The following is a 16,012-nucleotide window of genomic DNA, read 5'->3' as shown; positions in this document are numbered from 1 at the left end:
CAGCACTGCTCTGGCATCACAGGGACCAAATGGGATACAGGGATACAGCATGGGGGGAAGCACCGAGGGTGGGCAGGGCCTGGCACAGGGTGCCCAGAGCAGCTGTGGCTGCCCCTGGGTTCCTCAAGTGTCCAAGGCCATGCTGGACATCGGGGCCTGGAGCACCCTGGGGCAGGGGAAGGTGTCCCTGGATGATCTTTATGGTTCTTTCTGACCCAAACCAGCCCATGATTCTGTGTTTCTTTCACTGTCCTCCTTTGACACCTGTAACCCACCAGACCCAAGTCTCCCCACATTCTCCCAGCACCGTTTTCCTCTCTGAGTCCCCCCAGGTGCCTGGATCCATCCTTGGAGCTGTCACACAGCTGCTGCCCTGAACCTCCTTCCATGAAGGAAAGTGGAAAATGGACATGCCCCACTGAACAGAAGCCAATTCAATGTCACTGAGCATTATTCGAGAGCTCCAAGCACACACAGAGGTGCTCCATCCTAGAAGCACTCCTGGGCTGTCCCTGGAGTCTGCCCTGCAGCCAAAACCAGCCTGAAAGGTTCATTCCTAACCCCAGTCCTGAGGCCTCCCTGTGTGGAATGAAGCAGAGAACAGAGGACAAGCCCAGCTGCCACTGAGACAAACTCCTTTTATTGTGCTGGAGCCTGGCCTTAAACTGCCCAGCAGAACAAAACACAAACCAGTATAAACAGGCCCCAAAGCCAGCCCGTGCTGGCTCCAGCCCGCAGGAGGGAAGGGTCCCCAGGAGGGAAGGGTCCCCAGGAGGGAAGGGTCTGGTGCAGGGAATGCTCCCGAGGGAATACCCAGGCCAGAGCAGCAGCATTGGGCAGGGCAGCTCCAGGGCTGTGGCTGCCAGCGCCAGGAGCTGCCTGTGACCACCAGGAGCTGCCAATGACCGCCCCCAGCCCAGGGCTGGCAGCCCTCAGCAGGGGAAGGAGCAGCCACTGATTCCCGCAGGTTTCCCGGAGCTCTCAGTGGCTGTGGGGCTGTCAGCCCTGGGCAGGGAAGGAGCAGCTGCCGATCCCAGGGGTTTCCAGGAGCTCTCAGTGGCTGTGGGGCTGGCAGCCCTGAGCAGAGGAAGCAGCAGCTGCCGATCCCGGTGGGTTTCCAGGAGCTCTCAGTGGCTGTGGGGCTGGCAGCCCTGGGAAGGGAAGGAGCAGCTGCCGATCCCGGTGGGTTTCCAGGAGCTCTCAGTGGCTGTGGGGCTGCCAGCCCTGGGCAGGGAAGGAGCAGCTGCTGATCCCAGAGGGTTTCCCGGAGCTCTCAGTGGCTGTGGAGCTGTCAGCCCTCAGCAAGGAAAGGAGCAGCCACTGATTCCCGGGGGTTTCCCGGAGCTCTCAGTGGCTGTGGGGCTGCCAGCCCTGGGCAGGGAAGGAGCAGCTGCCGACCCCAGGGGTTTCCAGGAGCTCTCAGTGGCTGTGGGGCTGCCAGCCCTCAGCAGGGGAAGCAGCAGCTGCCAATCCCAGGGGTTTCCAGGAGCTCTCAGTGGCTGTGGGGCTGTCAGCTCCAGGCGGGGAAGGAGCAGCTGCCGATCCCGGTGGGTTTCCAGGAGCTCTCAGTGGCTGTGGGGCTGGCAGCCCTGGGCAGGGAAGGAGCAGCCACTGATTCCCGCAGCTGTCCCGGAGCTCTCAGTGGTTGTGGGGCCGGGCGCGGGCGCGGCCGCGGGAGGCAGCAGCAGCAGCAGCAGCAGCAGGGGGCTCCACGCTGGAGCGCGGGTTGCGGATGGTCTCGTCCACGGACACGATCAGGCACGCGGCCTCCGAGGCGGCCGTCAGAGCGTTGATGCGCACCACGGCCGGCTCCCACACGCACGCCGAGAAATTGTCAGCAATGTCCTCGTTGGTCACGTCCACGCCGTACCACATCCCCCCCTGGGGACAGAGGGACAGATCAGTGCCACAGCCTGCTCTGGGGACAGATCAGTGCCACAGCCTGCTCTGGGGACAGAGGGACAGATCAGTGCCACAGCCTGCCCTGGGGACAGATCAGTGCCACAGCCTGCCCTGGGGACCGAGGGACAGATCAGTGCCACAGCCTGCCCTGGGGACAGATCAGTGCCACAGCCTGCTCTGGGGGACACATCAGTGCCACATCCCCCCCTGGGGACAGAGGGACAGATCAGTGCCACAGCCTGCTCTGGGGACAGAGGGACAGATCAGTGCCACAGCCTGCTCTGGGGACAGATCAGTGCCACAGCCTGCCCTGGGGGACACATCAGTGCCACATCCCCCCCTGGGGACAGAGGGACAGATCAGTGCCACAGCCTGCTCTGGGGACAGGGATCAGTGCCCCATCCTGCCCTGGGGGACACATCAGTGCCACAGCCTGCTCTGGGGACAGAGGGACAGATCAGTGCCACAGCCTGCTCTGGGGACAGGGATCAGTGCCACATCCTGCCCTGGGGGACAGATCAGTGCCACAGCCTGCTCTGGGGACAGAGGGACAGGGATCAGTGCCACATCCTGCCCTGGGGGACAGAGGGACAGGGATCAGTGCCAGATTGCACTCTGAGGGACAGTGATCAGTGCCACATCCTGCTGAGGGACAGGGATCAGTGCCATATCCTGCCCTGAGGGACAGAGTGACACCGGGATCAGTGCCCCATCCCACTCTGAGAGGACAGAGGGGACAAAGGGGACAGGGACTGATCATGGGGCTGGGTGGGACTTGGGCAAAGCCTGGGAGGGAAGGCCAGGCAAAGGTGAAGGGAGAGGCTGGACCCTCACATTCCATGGTGAAGGAAAACACAAGAAATCCAAGCTGAGCAGACTCTGCTTTCAGCCACCAGTGCCAGCAGAGCCTCATGAAGAGGAGGCTCCTTCCAGTTTAGGATCAGAGTCACTGAGGCTGGGAAAGCCCTCCCAGACCATCCAGTCCCAGCCGTGCCCCATCCCCACCTTGTCACCAGCCCAGAGCACTGAGTGCCCCCTCCAGCCCTTCCCTGGACACCTCCAGGGATGGTGACTCCAAACCTCCCTGGGCAGCCCCTGCCATGAAGCTGCAGAAGCCTCCCAGGCCTGACTCCCCTCTGCTGCTGCCCTGAGCCCCACACCAGCAGCAGGGTGAAATGTGCTGGGAGTGACCAAACCCAAGGGACAACCTGAAAGCCCTGGAGTTGGGATCTCCACAAGACCAGCACTCAGGACCTTGAGCCTGCAGCTCCTGTGTAAAATGCTCAGCTCAGCCAGCTCCTGCACTCTGCTTCCTTTAATGTTTAACACAGCAGCTCCTACCTGACAAATGATGAGTTTTTAAGGAGCAAATCAGAACTCCCAGCTCAGGAAGTCACCTGACAGCTGGGATCAAAGGGAAATCAGCTCCTTTCCATTTATAGCCACCAGTGCCAGGCCCACACATGATGTGAAACAAACACGGTGCTTAATCAAAGGGGACACGGCTCCAACACGGGCTCAGCTGAGCTACACTGGCTCTGACAGGCTCCAGGAGGGAACTGGGGACAAAGGAACCACACACACTGCCTCTGGGATGCACAGGTGTCTGAGGTTGAAAGATGCAGCTGAGGGTGTGTATTCTATTGCCACCTGTCAGAGGTGGGCAGGTATCTGCTGCTCATGGGGCAGCTTTTTTTATCTGTTCCACAAAAAATCCTCCCTCCAGGAGATCTCTGCTGTCAATGGGCCATTAATTATTAATTATGTGCTGTCCATGGCCACTGAGTGTCCCTGCAGGGCTGATCAAATTCCAGCATCCCATGGGGAGATGCTCCACCCAGGGCAGGAGCCAAGCATTCCTACCTGGATCCAATCTGCTCTGGGAACAGCACAGCAGCCTTTGCCCACTGCATTCTCAGAGGAGCAGCTTTCTGCTGCCCTGCATTCCCAGAGGGAGAGCAGGCCCATCTCCAGCAGCCCTGGAGCTGCAGAGGAAAACTCCCCCCTTGTGCAGGATCCCTGCTCCAGCAGAACCACAGCTGGCACTGCAGGAGGGCTGAGCCCCCCCTGGGATGGGACTGTGCCACCACCCCGAGCCCCCCTGGGATGGGACTGTGCCACCACCCTGAGCCCCCTGGGATGGGACTGTGCCACCACCCTGGGATGGGACTGTGCCACCACCCTGAGCCCCCCTGGGATGGGACTGTGCCACCAGCCTGAGCCCCCCTGGGATGGGACTGTGCCACCACCCTGACCCACAGGGGCTCAGGGCCTGTCTGACTCTGGCAGTGGGTTTTTTGTACTATTACATTTGTATTTCTAATTTCCCAGTAAAGCACTGTTACTCCTATTCCCACACCTTTGCCTGAGAGCCCCTTAATTTCCAAATTACAGCAATTCAGAGGGAGGGGTTTCCATTCTCCATTTCAGGGGAGCCACCTGGCTGTTCAGGCAGGGGCACGGGCCGTACCTGGGCGTGCTTGGCGCGCAGCTTGTTGAGGATGTTGGTGGCGTCGAAGCCGGCGTTGTCGCAGAGCTGCCGGGGGATGATCTCCAGGGCCTTGGCGTAGGCGCCGATCAGCAGCTGCTGCTTGCCCGGGATGGTGCGCGAGTAGTCCCGCAGGAACTTGGAGAGCTCCATCTCGATGGCGCCGCCGCCCGCCACCACCGAGTCGTTCTGCAGGGACAGGCACAGCACAGGGGCTCTGTCAGGGCCCTGCAGCCCTGCAGGCATGGCAGTGCACAGCCCTGCAGGCATGGCAATGCACAGCCCTGCAGGCATGGCAATGCACAGCCCTGCCAGCCCACGGCAATGCACAGCCCTGCCAGCCCATGGCAATGCACAGCCCTGCCAGCCCCTGCCCTGCCAGCCCATGGCAATGCACAGCCCTGCAGGCATGGCAATGCACAGCCCTGCCAGCCCATGGCAATGCACAGCTCTGCAGGCATGGCAATGCACAGCCCTGCCAGCCCACGGCAATGCACAGCTCTGCAGGCATGGCAATGCACAGCCCTGCCAGCCCATGGCAAAGCACAGCCCTGCCAGCCCATGGCAATGCACAGCCCTGCCAGCCCATGGCAATGCACAGCCCTGCCAGCCCACAGCAATGCACAGCCCTGCAGGCATGGCAATGCACAGCCCTGCCAGCCCCTGCCCTGCCAGCCCATGGCAAAGCACAGCCCTGCCAGCCCCTGCCCTGCCAGCCCATGGCAAAGCACAGCCCTGCCAGCCCCTGCCCTGCCAGCCCCTGCCCTGCTGCTGCTGTCCCTGGGACTGTCTGACAGCAGCAGCAGGGACACACCAAGAACCTCCAGGGGCAGCTAGAGCAGCTCAGCCCAGCTGTGCACAGGACAAAGGGGGGTTTGGGGACACTACACCCAAAGGGAGGGATGGCAGCCCACAGCCAGCTCAGGCCAGGGAAACTTCCTCACCCTCATCAAGCGTCCAAAACTAAAGCTATTGGCAGCAGCACCTTGCAGCTCAGTTCTGCTGCTTTTTCAGGAGAGAGATCAGGACCTTCTTCCTGGAAGCAACAGCTCCAAAACTCCTGACATGCTTCTCTCCAGCCCCCAGGACATGCAGCCTCAGAGCTGCTTTTAACCAGAAGCCCTTCCTACAGCGACACCTCTTTGTGTAACCCAGAGCTTGGCAGTGTCACCCAGGATCACACACATCCTGAGAGGCCCTGGACATCTCCTGGTGCCCGCAGCCTGCCCTCAGAGCCACGGGACTGTCATGCCCTCAGACTGGGCACCAAGAGAGGGGTCAAGTGGCTCTATGGGCATGGACATGCATGTGCCATCAATCTGCTGTTCCATCTCCTGAAGATCCACCCAGCACAGCCAGGAGACTGCTCTCTTTAGGGTGGAGGATGGAGCAAGCACAAGGCACAGCTGCACAGAAGTTCAGGCAGAACCCAGGCGTGCCTGGAGAGCAGCTGCAAACACTGCCAGAGCCACTGAGCCAGCCAAGGAACTGCACTCGAGAGCATCCACGAGATGTGCTCACCGTGCAGAGCCCTCAGCCCTGGTGTGTGTGAGTGTGCAGCAGCTCTGGCTGGGCAGGGCAGGGCAGGGCAGGCTCACCTTGATGGCCCTCCTGACGATCATGATGGCGTCGTGCAGGGAGCGCTCCGTCTCCTCCATGAACTGCTCGGCGCCCCCGCGCAGGATGATGGTGCACGTCTTGGCCTTGGGGCAGCCCGTGAAGAAGTTGTACCTGCCAGAGGGAGGGTGTGCCATGCAGAAACTGCTGCTGGACAGGCAGTGTGGGACAGAGCCAGCCCTGCAGCCGTGTCCCCCTCGCAGCCCCAAGGGACCAAGGAGGAGCAGGGCCAGAGAACACAGAAGTGACGTTCCAGATAATCCAGGAGAATCTGTTCTCATCCTGCTGCCAGGGACTCACACTGAACTGGTGCTCCCAGTTTGCACTTGGCAGGAGCACAGAGGGCAGCAGCCAGCCCCAAACAGACTGTAAGGATCCCAGAGTACCGTCCCCAGCTTCTCCTGCACTGACAGGGAAGTGTCAAGCTGGAACATCACAGAAGTGCCACAATCAACCCCAAAATGTGGTGGTTTTCCATTACAAATTCAACAGTACCACTGTGCTTTTTACAAGGCACTGCAGAAAAAACCTGTATTTTAAAAGGTTTTACAGAGGTAGGACCTCAATGAAATCTTGCCCCTGCCCCCTCCCTCAGCCTCAATAAGCAGCTTCTGGCTACAATAACATATACAATCAAATATACATTTTGTAACAACCTTGTTTTCATCTCAACAGCTTGAGAGATGTTGACCCTGCCAATGCTTTGACCCCAACTTTTCCACCTGCTAGGAGAGGGCTTGCACAGCAGCACAGGTTTGCAGCTGGTGTTTTTACCTCTCTCCCCCAATCTGGGTCTCCTCAAAGAGCTCACAGCGGCCCAGCACATCATCCGACAGGGCATTGACACTGGTCTGGATGGATCCCCCACAGGCCTGCAGGGAATGGGGACAAACAAGGAGTTACCACTGCTGACAACCCACACCAACCTCCCAGCAGGCTCCACCCTTCAGGGACAGCCCAGCTGTTGAGTCGCTGCAAACCCATCCTGCAGATTCAGGAACACCCTTCTCCCTCCCTCCCCTCTCACGGATCCAAGCCAACCCTCGACAGCAAAATAAGTTTGTGCAGCTTCAAGGTGCTGACTCACAGGCTCCAGAGTCCAGGAGATACACAAAGAAAGCTCAGGAAAAAACCCACTCATGATGGAACAGGAAGAACACAGGAAAGTAACTCCCTGCTGATGCACTGATCAGATCTTTGTATGTAACACCAGGCTGTCAGGGTGTGAGTGCTCAGCCCACGAGGAACAGCCTTGAGCTCTCAAACCCTTGTGAGGAGCAGTGAGAGCAGTGAGCAGCTGTTTGGGAATGCCCAGCCTGGGGTGTCAGCACTTTCCAAAGGCTTTCCTCAAGCCAGGGCAGCTCACCATCATGGTCCTCTTGAGATCCTCCTCGGGGACACGGCCAGCACAGAACATGTCCCTGTCTGCGAAGTACTGCGTGGCCACGTCCCCAATGGGCAGCTTGGACAGCACCACCTTGGCTCCTGACTTGTGGATTTTGTCCAGTTTGTCATACAGGATGTTCCACTCTGCATCCACGATGGCCTGGTAATCCTGGAGGAGGACAGGGGCACAGGTGTTCCAGTGCCAGGGATGTCCCACGTGCAGCCCTGGCACAGTCACGAGGGCCCTGTTCCATGGCACTGCCCAAATGGCTGCTGCAACCCCGGGCACTGCTGCATGAGCTGGCCCTGCAAGGGCCAATGCAATCACCCCAGAGCTGGTGGCTCAGCACAGCTGGGGCACAGGGACAGCTCACCAACGTGTCCTGACCCTGCTGTGCTTCCCAGTCTGCTGGACCCCCATTCCCACAGGGCAGCACAGCCCACCAGGTGTTTCCAAAAGTGAAGGGTGGGCAGGAGGCAAACTCATTTATCATGGAATGGTTTGGGTGGGAAGGGACCTTTTAAAGGTCACCCAGTGCCACCACCTGCCATGGGCACTGACACCTCCCACTACCCCAGGCTGCTCCCAGCCCCATCCAAACTCACCTTGGACACTGCCAGCGATGGGGCAGCCACACCCTGTGCCAGCCCCTGCCCACCCTCCCAGCCAGCAATTCCTTGCCAAGATCCCAGCCCAATCTCCCCTTTCCCAGTGGGACCATTCCCTGGCTCCTGTCCCTCTGTCCCTTGTCCCCAGTCCCTCTCCAGCTCCCCTGGGGCTCTTACCTCCACCGTGTTGACTCTGACCTCGGCGTTGTCCTTCTCAGCCTTGAGCTCCAGCTCCACGTTGAGCAGGGCGATTTTGGGGGACTGGTACTTCTTGGGCTGCATCTCAAAGCCAGCGTAGGAGAAGGTTTTCTTAAAGGCAACTCCAGCCACCAGCTGTGAGTCCTGGAACACAGGGATTTGCCTCAGGCTCAGCCCCCAAGGCTTTCTGCACAGGGTTAATAACAACTCCCACAGGACACTCCCTGCTTCCAGAGGCCTCATTTACAAAGCCTTCCCAGCACTGTCTCCTTTGGTTAACACACTTCTAGAGGAAATCAGCAGCAAGCCTTTCTTTCAGCTCACAAAAGCATCTTCCTCTCCACCCCTCAAAGCTCCACAGCCAAGAACTCCTCACACAACCTGAAGATCAAGGAATGGAGCAATCAGTTCTCTCCCTGATCTCTCTCCCATTCCTCCCCTTTGAACTTTTGGATATTTCTCATCCACAGTCCCACTGGGGGCTGGTTTTGCTCTGGTTTGCCTTTCCAAGTTCCATCACCATCTCCTGATTTTCTGCAGCAGGACAGCCCTGTCCAACACCATTCCCTGGCATGAGCTCCTCAATTTCCTGGGTGAAGAAATCAGGATCTGAATCTCCCTCTCCACAGGGGCTGTCCCCCAGCCAGGATCAATCCCCTACCACACATCCAGACACAACAGGTTCTCCAGCACTGAGGCATAAACCACACACCCCACCTCCCTGCCCACCACTAAATCAGCTTCATGAGGTTTGCCTTGCATTTTTCCCAACCCAGTAATCCTACATGCAACCAGGACTTTTGCAACCAGAAATAACAAAGACTTCACACACACAAAAAAATTATTTTTTGTGGAGAGAAAAATGGAATTTTATCAGTAACAACTTTTGCTGCAGTGAGGTGAAGAGTGTATTCAGCTCAAAAACCAGAAACTCTGCCTGTGAAAAAGAAACCCAGCCCTATCTGCTGAGCTTCCTCCTCACACCAACAGCTTTGTTCCACTTTGGGAGTTCCCCAAGAGGCACTGGCAAGCCAGGCTGCACTTCTGCTAGAGCCAAGGCACCACCAGAGCTGGGACCCTGTCTCCCACCCTTTCAGGAAGGCTCCAGCACTTACTTCCAAAGCTCCTCCTTGCACCTTCTTTATCCCAATCATCTTGAGCTGCAACAAGTCATCCAACATCATCACAGCATCTACAACCATCTTGGAGAAAAACTCCTTGCTCTGGGAGATGAGCTTGGAGCTCAGGGCTGTGGCTGCACACTTTTCCAGGAGACTTCTCTGCTCACTGCAGAAAGGGAAGGAAAAACAAAGGTTTGGCCAGCTGCCAGACCTTTTCACAAGCCCCAAACACCATATGTGGCTTTGTCAATCACAGGTTTAGGCTGGAAAACACCTTTAAGATCATTCAGTCCAGCACTGCTAAGGCCACCAGTGCCCCATGTCCCAAAGTGCCACAGCCACAGGGCTTTGAAATCCCTGCAGAGATGGGGACTCTACCCCTGCCCTTTCCATGAGGAATGTCCCCAGTGCCCACCCAGACCCTCCCCTGAGGCCGTTCCCTCTGCTCCTGTCCCTGTTCCCTGGAGCAGAGCCCGACCCCCCCAGCTGTCCCCTCCTGGCAGGAGCTGTGCAGAGCCACAAGGTCCCCGTGAGCCTCCTCTGCTCCAGGCTGAGCCCCTGCCCAGCTCCCTCAGGGATTCTCCAGCCCCTTCCCAGCTCCCTCAGGGATTCTCCAGCCCTTGCCCAGCTCCCTCAGGGATTCTCCAGCCCCTGCCCAGCTCCCTCAGGGATTCCCCAGCCCCTGCCCAGCTCCCTCAGGGATTCTCCAGCCCCTGCCCAGCTCCCTCAGGGATTCTCCAGCCCCTGCCCAGCTCCATTCCCTGCCCTGGCCAAGCTCCAGCCCCTCAGGGGCTGTTTGTCATGAAGGGCCCAAAATCCTCTCTGACAGAGGCAAAGATCAGCTCCCTCCTGTCAAGGGGGAGAACAAGGCACAAATCCCAGACTGACAAATCCCAGTCTCCTTTTTAGAGCTCGAGCATCAGCCCAGCACTGACAAGGCTGATCAGCTTTCATGCACCTAAAATCAGAAAAGAGCAGGTGCTTTCCTTCATCCAGAGGCAGGAGATGTTCCTGAAACTCTCAAAAGGCAGGGTTCACATTCCCTGAAGTACTAACTCAGGCAGAGTATGTGCAGCAGTGGGTGACACAGAGACACCAGGGAGATGTGGATCCAGCTGCCAGGCTCTGTCCCCCATGGGAATCAATCTATTTCTCATCACAGGACCACAGGACCACATCTGGGGGGTTTCTTCTGGCATTTTTCAGAATTTGGTTTGGACAACCCATTTTGGTTGGTTCAAGATGCTTATGAAGTTGAAATACTTTTAATTAACTGCAGGTATCAGCAAGGTCAGGTGGACAAGAGCTTAAAATCCAGGGAGAAAAGGAACTCCAGTATTCTCACCTCAGCTGAAGGGATCACTGCTATGAGCTATCTACCTTGGTGTGTGACAGCTAAAAGGGGATCTGATCCTCAGGGAATGCTGAGATTTAACACTGCCACTGACTGCAGCAAGAGCTCCAAGACTCCACCGCTGCAAAAAGAAATCAGGCCACTTATTTTGGTGCCCAGCTTCCTCCATGAGCACTGGGAGACACTGCCCTACATCATCCCTGCAGCCAAGTGGGAGCACAGCACTGCCCCTGCAGGAGCTGGAAATTCCAGGGAAACTGGGAATAGCCCCAGCATGGGGCTGCAGCTCCAGGTCCCAACCTGGAGAAGTCAGCCAGAGCCACAGAATCCAGGAGCACCCTCACAGCAGTCAGCTGGAGCCCAGAACACAACCAGGTCACCTCCAAGGCAAACTTACTCTTTATCCTCCTTCTTCACAGAGACAGCGATGTCTTTGATCTTGTTCACAGCCTGGCAGAAAGGCAACAGCTGGATTAATGATTTATGCTCCCAAGCTGCTGAAACCTCCAACCCCTCTCTCTGTATTTTATCTTTTGTTCTCTGCACCAACGTCACTGAAGTTCCAAGTGTTTAAGTTATTCCACCCCTGCCAGCGCAGTAATTCCAAGGAATACACCAATATATGAGGAGTGGGAGGAGGCTCAGAGCTGCTCTGCTGCTTCTCTTTTCAGCAGAGACCCTGGGAATCAAAGGGCTGTTGAGGAGTGAACCTCCAAAAATCAGCTTAATGGCACCAACAGGCTCCAGGAGACACAGGTTACTAAGAAGCAGCAGAGAACAGGAGGAGCAGGAGAATGGGAAATGAGTTTTTACATTTATTCCTTGGGAGAAAACCCAGAGGAAGTGACAGCACTCCAGAGGTACGGAGTGCTAACAGCAAGCCTGGCACAGAGAGGCAGTGCTGCTGGCAGGGAGGCAGCAGGAGATGGCTGCTGGCACTCCCCACAGCCCCTCCCCAGTGGGCTGTCCCTGGCAGGTGTCCCTGTGCCGGTGGGGCAGGCCCAGCTGTCCCCAGGGAGCCCTGTCCCTGCGTGCCTCACCAGCTGCGTGGCCGTGCGGAAGGCGCGGATGATGATCTGGGGATGGAGCCCCTCCTCCACGTAGGGCTTCACCTGCTTCAGGAACTCAGCTGCCAGCAGGGTCACAGACGTGGTGCCATCTCCCACCTGCAGGGACAGGGGACACTGTGTCACGCCCACGTTGTGTCACCCCCACACTGACACTGCCTGAGAGCAGCTGCAAAACCACTCCAGAGCTTCCAGGGGAAGCAGAGCTCAGGATTTTCTCTGCTCACAGATTTGTGCCTGAATTCCTCAGTGACTCAGAGTGGTCTGGGTGGCAAGGGACCTCAAAGCCCATCCAATGCCACCCTCTGCCTTGGGCAGGGACACCTTCTGCCATCCCAGATTGCTCCAAGCCCCATCCAGCCTGGCCTGGGACACTTCCAGGGATCCAGGGGCAGCCACAGCTGCTCTGGGAATTCCAGCCCAGCCCCTGCCCACCCTCCCAGACAGCAATTCCTTGCCAAGATCCCAGCCCAAGCTCCCCTTTCCCAGTGGCAGCCATTCCCTGGCTCCTGTCCCTCTGTCCCTTGTCCCCAGTCCCTCTCCAGCTCTCCTGGAGCCCCTCCAGGCCCTGCCAGGGGCTCTGAGCTCTGCCTGGAGCCTTCCCTTCTCCAGGGGAACATTCCCAGCTCTTCCAGCCTGGCTCCAGAGCAGGCAGAACAAACCCCAGGACTCCAAGAGCAATTCCCAGAGCTAACACTGAGCCCAGGGCAGCAGTGGCACTCAGGCTGCTCCGTGTTCACCCCCAGGCTCCCCTCCCACCTCGGCATCCTGGGACTTGGCGATGTCCACCAGGGTCTTGGCGGCCGGGTGCACAACGTCCAGCAGCTTCAGGATGGTGGCCCCGTCGTTGGAGATGGTGGCTTTGCCTGGGGTTCATGGAGAAAAGGAAGTTAAAGGCAGCTTTACACCAGCAGGGGCAAGCCCTGTCTCTGGGGACTCTCAGGAGATCGCAGCAGGTTCCTCTGCTCCACCAGAACTGAGTCCTGCCAGCCCATTTGTGCAGCAGGTTCAGTGAAGTCAGTCTGAGAGCAGAACAAGTTTCCACACTAACAAAGGTTTGGAATTCATTTCCTTCTTCTCAAAGGCCTCCCCAGACAGATAAAACATATCCTAGTCTGAGACTCTCATGAACAAAGAGCCTAGAAATCACATAGTTATCATAGGAGAAATTTAAATCCAGTTATCCTTCTGAACAAGGATTTCTTATAGTTCCTATGTGTGAAAACTATTTAAAGATAATACTAAGCCTTTTCACACCACCCTTTAGTAACAATAATAATAAATAATTAGTTTGGTGACTTCACAGTTTTCAGAGTGATGGCAAAGCTCATCTCTTAAATCACACTCCAAAAAAAAAAGATTAAAAATCAACCCAGAACATCCACTGACCTCACACTCAGCCACAACTGCTGAGTGACTCCACAGGTATCATGAGCCTCATTTAAAAATAAAGATGATCAAAAATACCTGAAAACAGGTTCAAGCCTCTGCTTCCCCTGTCTGGCACAGATTTACACAGGATGCATCCAACTGATGCCTCAGGTTTTAGCTTTTTCTATTTTTCACATTCTGTGCTGCTTCAGTGTGTGAGTCTGGGTTCACATTATGGGATGGTGAGCTCTGTGCACAGAGCAGGGAGACAAAACAATTCCTGCTCCAGCTGGGACCAAGGACAAATGATCCAAATCTCAGCCCAGGAGCACAAACCCCGTGGGCTGGAGAGAGAAAAACAAGCAGGGTGGGAGTGCCTGGGCTAAAGCTGGGCTGGGACAATGAACTGCAAGGTGCAAATAGAGCAGAAGTTCTAGAAGTGAGAGACCTCGTGACTGATCGTGCATTTTGGGACCATTTTGGTCCATCTTGGGTTCATTTTGGGACCATTTTGGTTCACCTTGGGTTCATTTTGGGACCATTTTGGTCCATCTTGGGTTCATTTTGGGACCATTTTGGTTCACCTTGGGTTCATTTTGGGACCATTTTGGTTCACCTTGGGTTTATTTTGGGACCATTTTGGTCCATCTTGGGTTTATTTTGGGACCATTTTGGTCCATCTTGGCTGCAGCCCTGGCTGGGCTCTTGTGCTGCCCAAGGTGGATCCATGGAGGGGATCCTTTTAATAAATCCCTAATTTATTCTTTAACTCTGCCCAGCCTCTGTTCTAGGGCAGCCTTCCCAAGGCATCACATCCCCCCTGACTCTACATCTGCCCAGGGGAGCAATCAGGGAACCGTCAGGCTGGACTGGCAATCCTCGTGCCTCCTCCAGGGGACACGGAGGTGCTCTAGTGCCCCCCAGAGTGACAGTCTCCCTTGGCTGCGAGAGCCGAGCGTGGCAGGGGCTGAGGCAGCTCAGGCTGCCCCAGATGCCCCAGGTGGGATCAGGGCTGCCCAGCAATCCGGCCGTACCCACCCCGATCATCCACGATGAGCTTGTCCATGCCGCGCGGGCCCAGCGTGGTGCGCACGGCCTCGGCGATCACCTGGCAGGCGTTGATGTTGCTGACCAGCTGCGGGATGCCCTGCGAGGTGTCCGTGCCCTCCTTCAGCAGGATAACCGGCGTTGGCTGCACGAGGAGCACAGCACAGCTGTCAGCCCGACCCCAAGGAGCCGCAGAGAACTCCTGACAGCTCACGAGAGACCAGTGGGCAGGAACAAGACCAAGAACACAGCCTCGCTCTAATTCCTCTGCCCCACACCACCCACTGCTCCCACAGCACTGGGAATTCACAACTGCCCCACCACAGGCTCAGAGACACACAAGGACTGTCCCAAAAACAACAGGGCAGCTCTTTGGGGCAGCCTGGCCCACTCAGGTTCTGATCTGATGCTGGCCTGGAGGAGACAGAGCGTGCAGGAATTACAGAGACACTGAGGAACCAAACAAATCTGGGTGGTGGAAGCACCAGAGCAGCTGGGGCTGCCCCTGCATTCCTGGCAGTGTCCCAGGCCAGGCTGGACACTGGTACTTGGAGAAGCCTGGGACAGTGGGAGGTGTCCCTGCCATGGCAGGGGTGGCACCGATGGGATTTATGGTCCCTTCCATCCCAAACCATTCCATGAGAGCTGCAACCATCTCACAGGCAGAGCCCAGGCAAAGCCCAAACACTGCCCAAATTTGGGATGCACCGGCTCGAAACAGCAGCCAGCAGGCACAGAGCAGAACTGAGCTGTGCTTGGTGCTCTGAGGGGGCACAGGCACAAGAAAAGGAGCTACTGCAGAGGGTTCAGTGATGGGCACAAAGAGCATCCTGGGCTCTGGAGCACCTCTCCTATGAGGAGCTGGGCCTGCTTAGGCTGCAGAAGGGAAGGCTGAGGGGGATCCCATCAATCCATACACATCTCTCCCATCAATCCATACACATCTCTCCGAGGCGGTGCCAAGAGGTTGGTGCCAGACTCTTTTTGGCGATGCCCAGTATCAGGACATAAATTAAAACACAGGAAATTCCACCTCAACACGAAGAAGAGCTTCTTGCCATGGAGGGTGACAGAGCCCTGGGACAGCTGCACAGGGAGGGCCTGGAGTGTCATCCCCCCCACCCGAGACATCCCAAGCCCACCTGGACCTTCCTGTGTCACCTGGTCCAGGTGACCCTGCCTGGGCAGGGGGCTGAACTGAGTGATCTCCAGCCCTGACTAGTCTGTGATCCCTGAAACCTGGAAAGATTCTGCGGAAGAAAACGTACAGCTTTCCTCCACACCCAGCAGAGCAGGAACCCCAAGGGAAAAGGAACCGTTTGTTCCCGGGGCAATCCGGCTGGACACACCTCCCGCATCACCGCGGGGCTCGGAGCCCGAGGGGACGCGGGGCTGCGGGGGCCAGGGCCGGGCCGGGCCGGGCGGAGGCTCCGGAGCGGGATGGAGCTCGGGGCTGCCCGCTCCCACGGCCCGCAGCCAGCGCAGCCCGGCTGAGGCTCCGGCGGGCGCGGCCGCGGCACAGCCCGGCTACCGCCAGGCCTGCGCGCCGGGGCGGCTCCATCCGCTCGGCCCGGCCCGCCGCGACCCCGCCGCCGCCGCTCCCTGGGAGCCGGCGGGGGCCCCCTGGCCCGGGCAGGGCGGCGGGATGCGGGGACGGCGGCGGATGGCGGCGGATGGCGCGGGTCACTCACCATCATCGCGGCGGCTGCTCGCTCCCGGCCCCCCACAATGCACCGCGCACGCCCAGAACCTTCCCGGGGGCGGGCCGGGGGCGGGAGCACAATTTGGCAGGGAGGGAAGAGGGCGCGCAGCGTGGGGAAATGCGAGGGATCACTATTAGGCAGCGAACGCC

The 16,012-nt window shown here is 57.9% G+C and overlaps 1 protein-coding gene across 3 annotated transcripts; it reads right to left on the bottom strand.

The window, feature by feature from the left end:
* Positions 1–618: 618 nt before the first annotated feature.
* CCT7 (chaperonin containing TCP1 subunit 7) lies at positions 619–15,986 on the bottom strand. Of its 3 annotated transcripts, none has more exons than XM_059845578.1 (13): positions 15,852–15,986; positions 14,152–14,305; positions 12,502–12,608; positions 11,716–11,841; positions 11,073–11,125; positions 9,316–9,487; positions 8,180–8,344; positions 7,374–7,562; positions 6,782–6,879; positions 5,989–6,121; positions 4,373–4,579; positions 1,610–1,881; positions 619–1,464 (listed from the first exon to the last, which is right to left on the bottom strand). In XM_059845578.1, the coding sequence occupies exons 1-12, from the start codon at positions 15,855–15,857 to the stop codon at positions 1,639–1,641; spliced, it is 1,653 nt and encodes a 550-aa protein (XP_059701561.1). In that variant the 5' UTR covers positions 15,858–15,986; the 3' UTR covers positions 619–1,464; positions 1,610–1,638. The 3 variants fall into 3 exon arrangements, with proteins under 3 accessions (XP_059701561.1, XP_059701560.1, XP_059701562.1); XM_059845577.1 differs by having other exon boundaries at positions 619–1,478; positions 1,625–1,881; XM_059845579.1 differs by having other exon boundaries at positions 619–1,039; positions 1,625–1,881.
* Between the last annotated feature and the right edge of the window lie 26 nt (positions 15,987–16,012).

Source organism: Haemorhous mexicanus, chromosome 4 (assembly GCF_027477595.1).
Source record: "Haemorhous mexicanus isolate bHaeMex1 chromosome 4, bHaeMex1.pri, whole genome shotgun sequence".
NCBI classification, from domain to species: domain Eukaryota; kingdom Metazoa; phylum Chordata; class Aves; order Passeriformes; family Fringillidae; genus Haemorhous; species Haemorhous mexicanus.
This window is presented reverse-complemented; position numbering and strand designations above follow the sequence as displayed.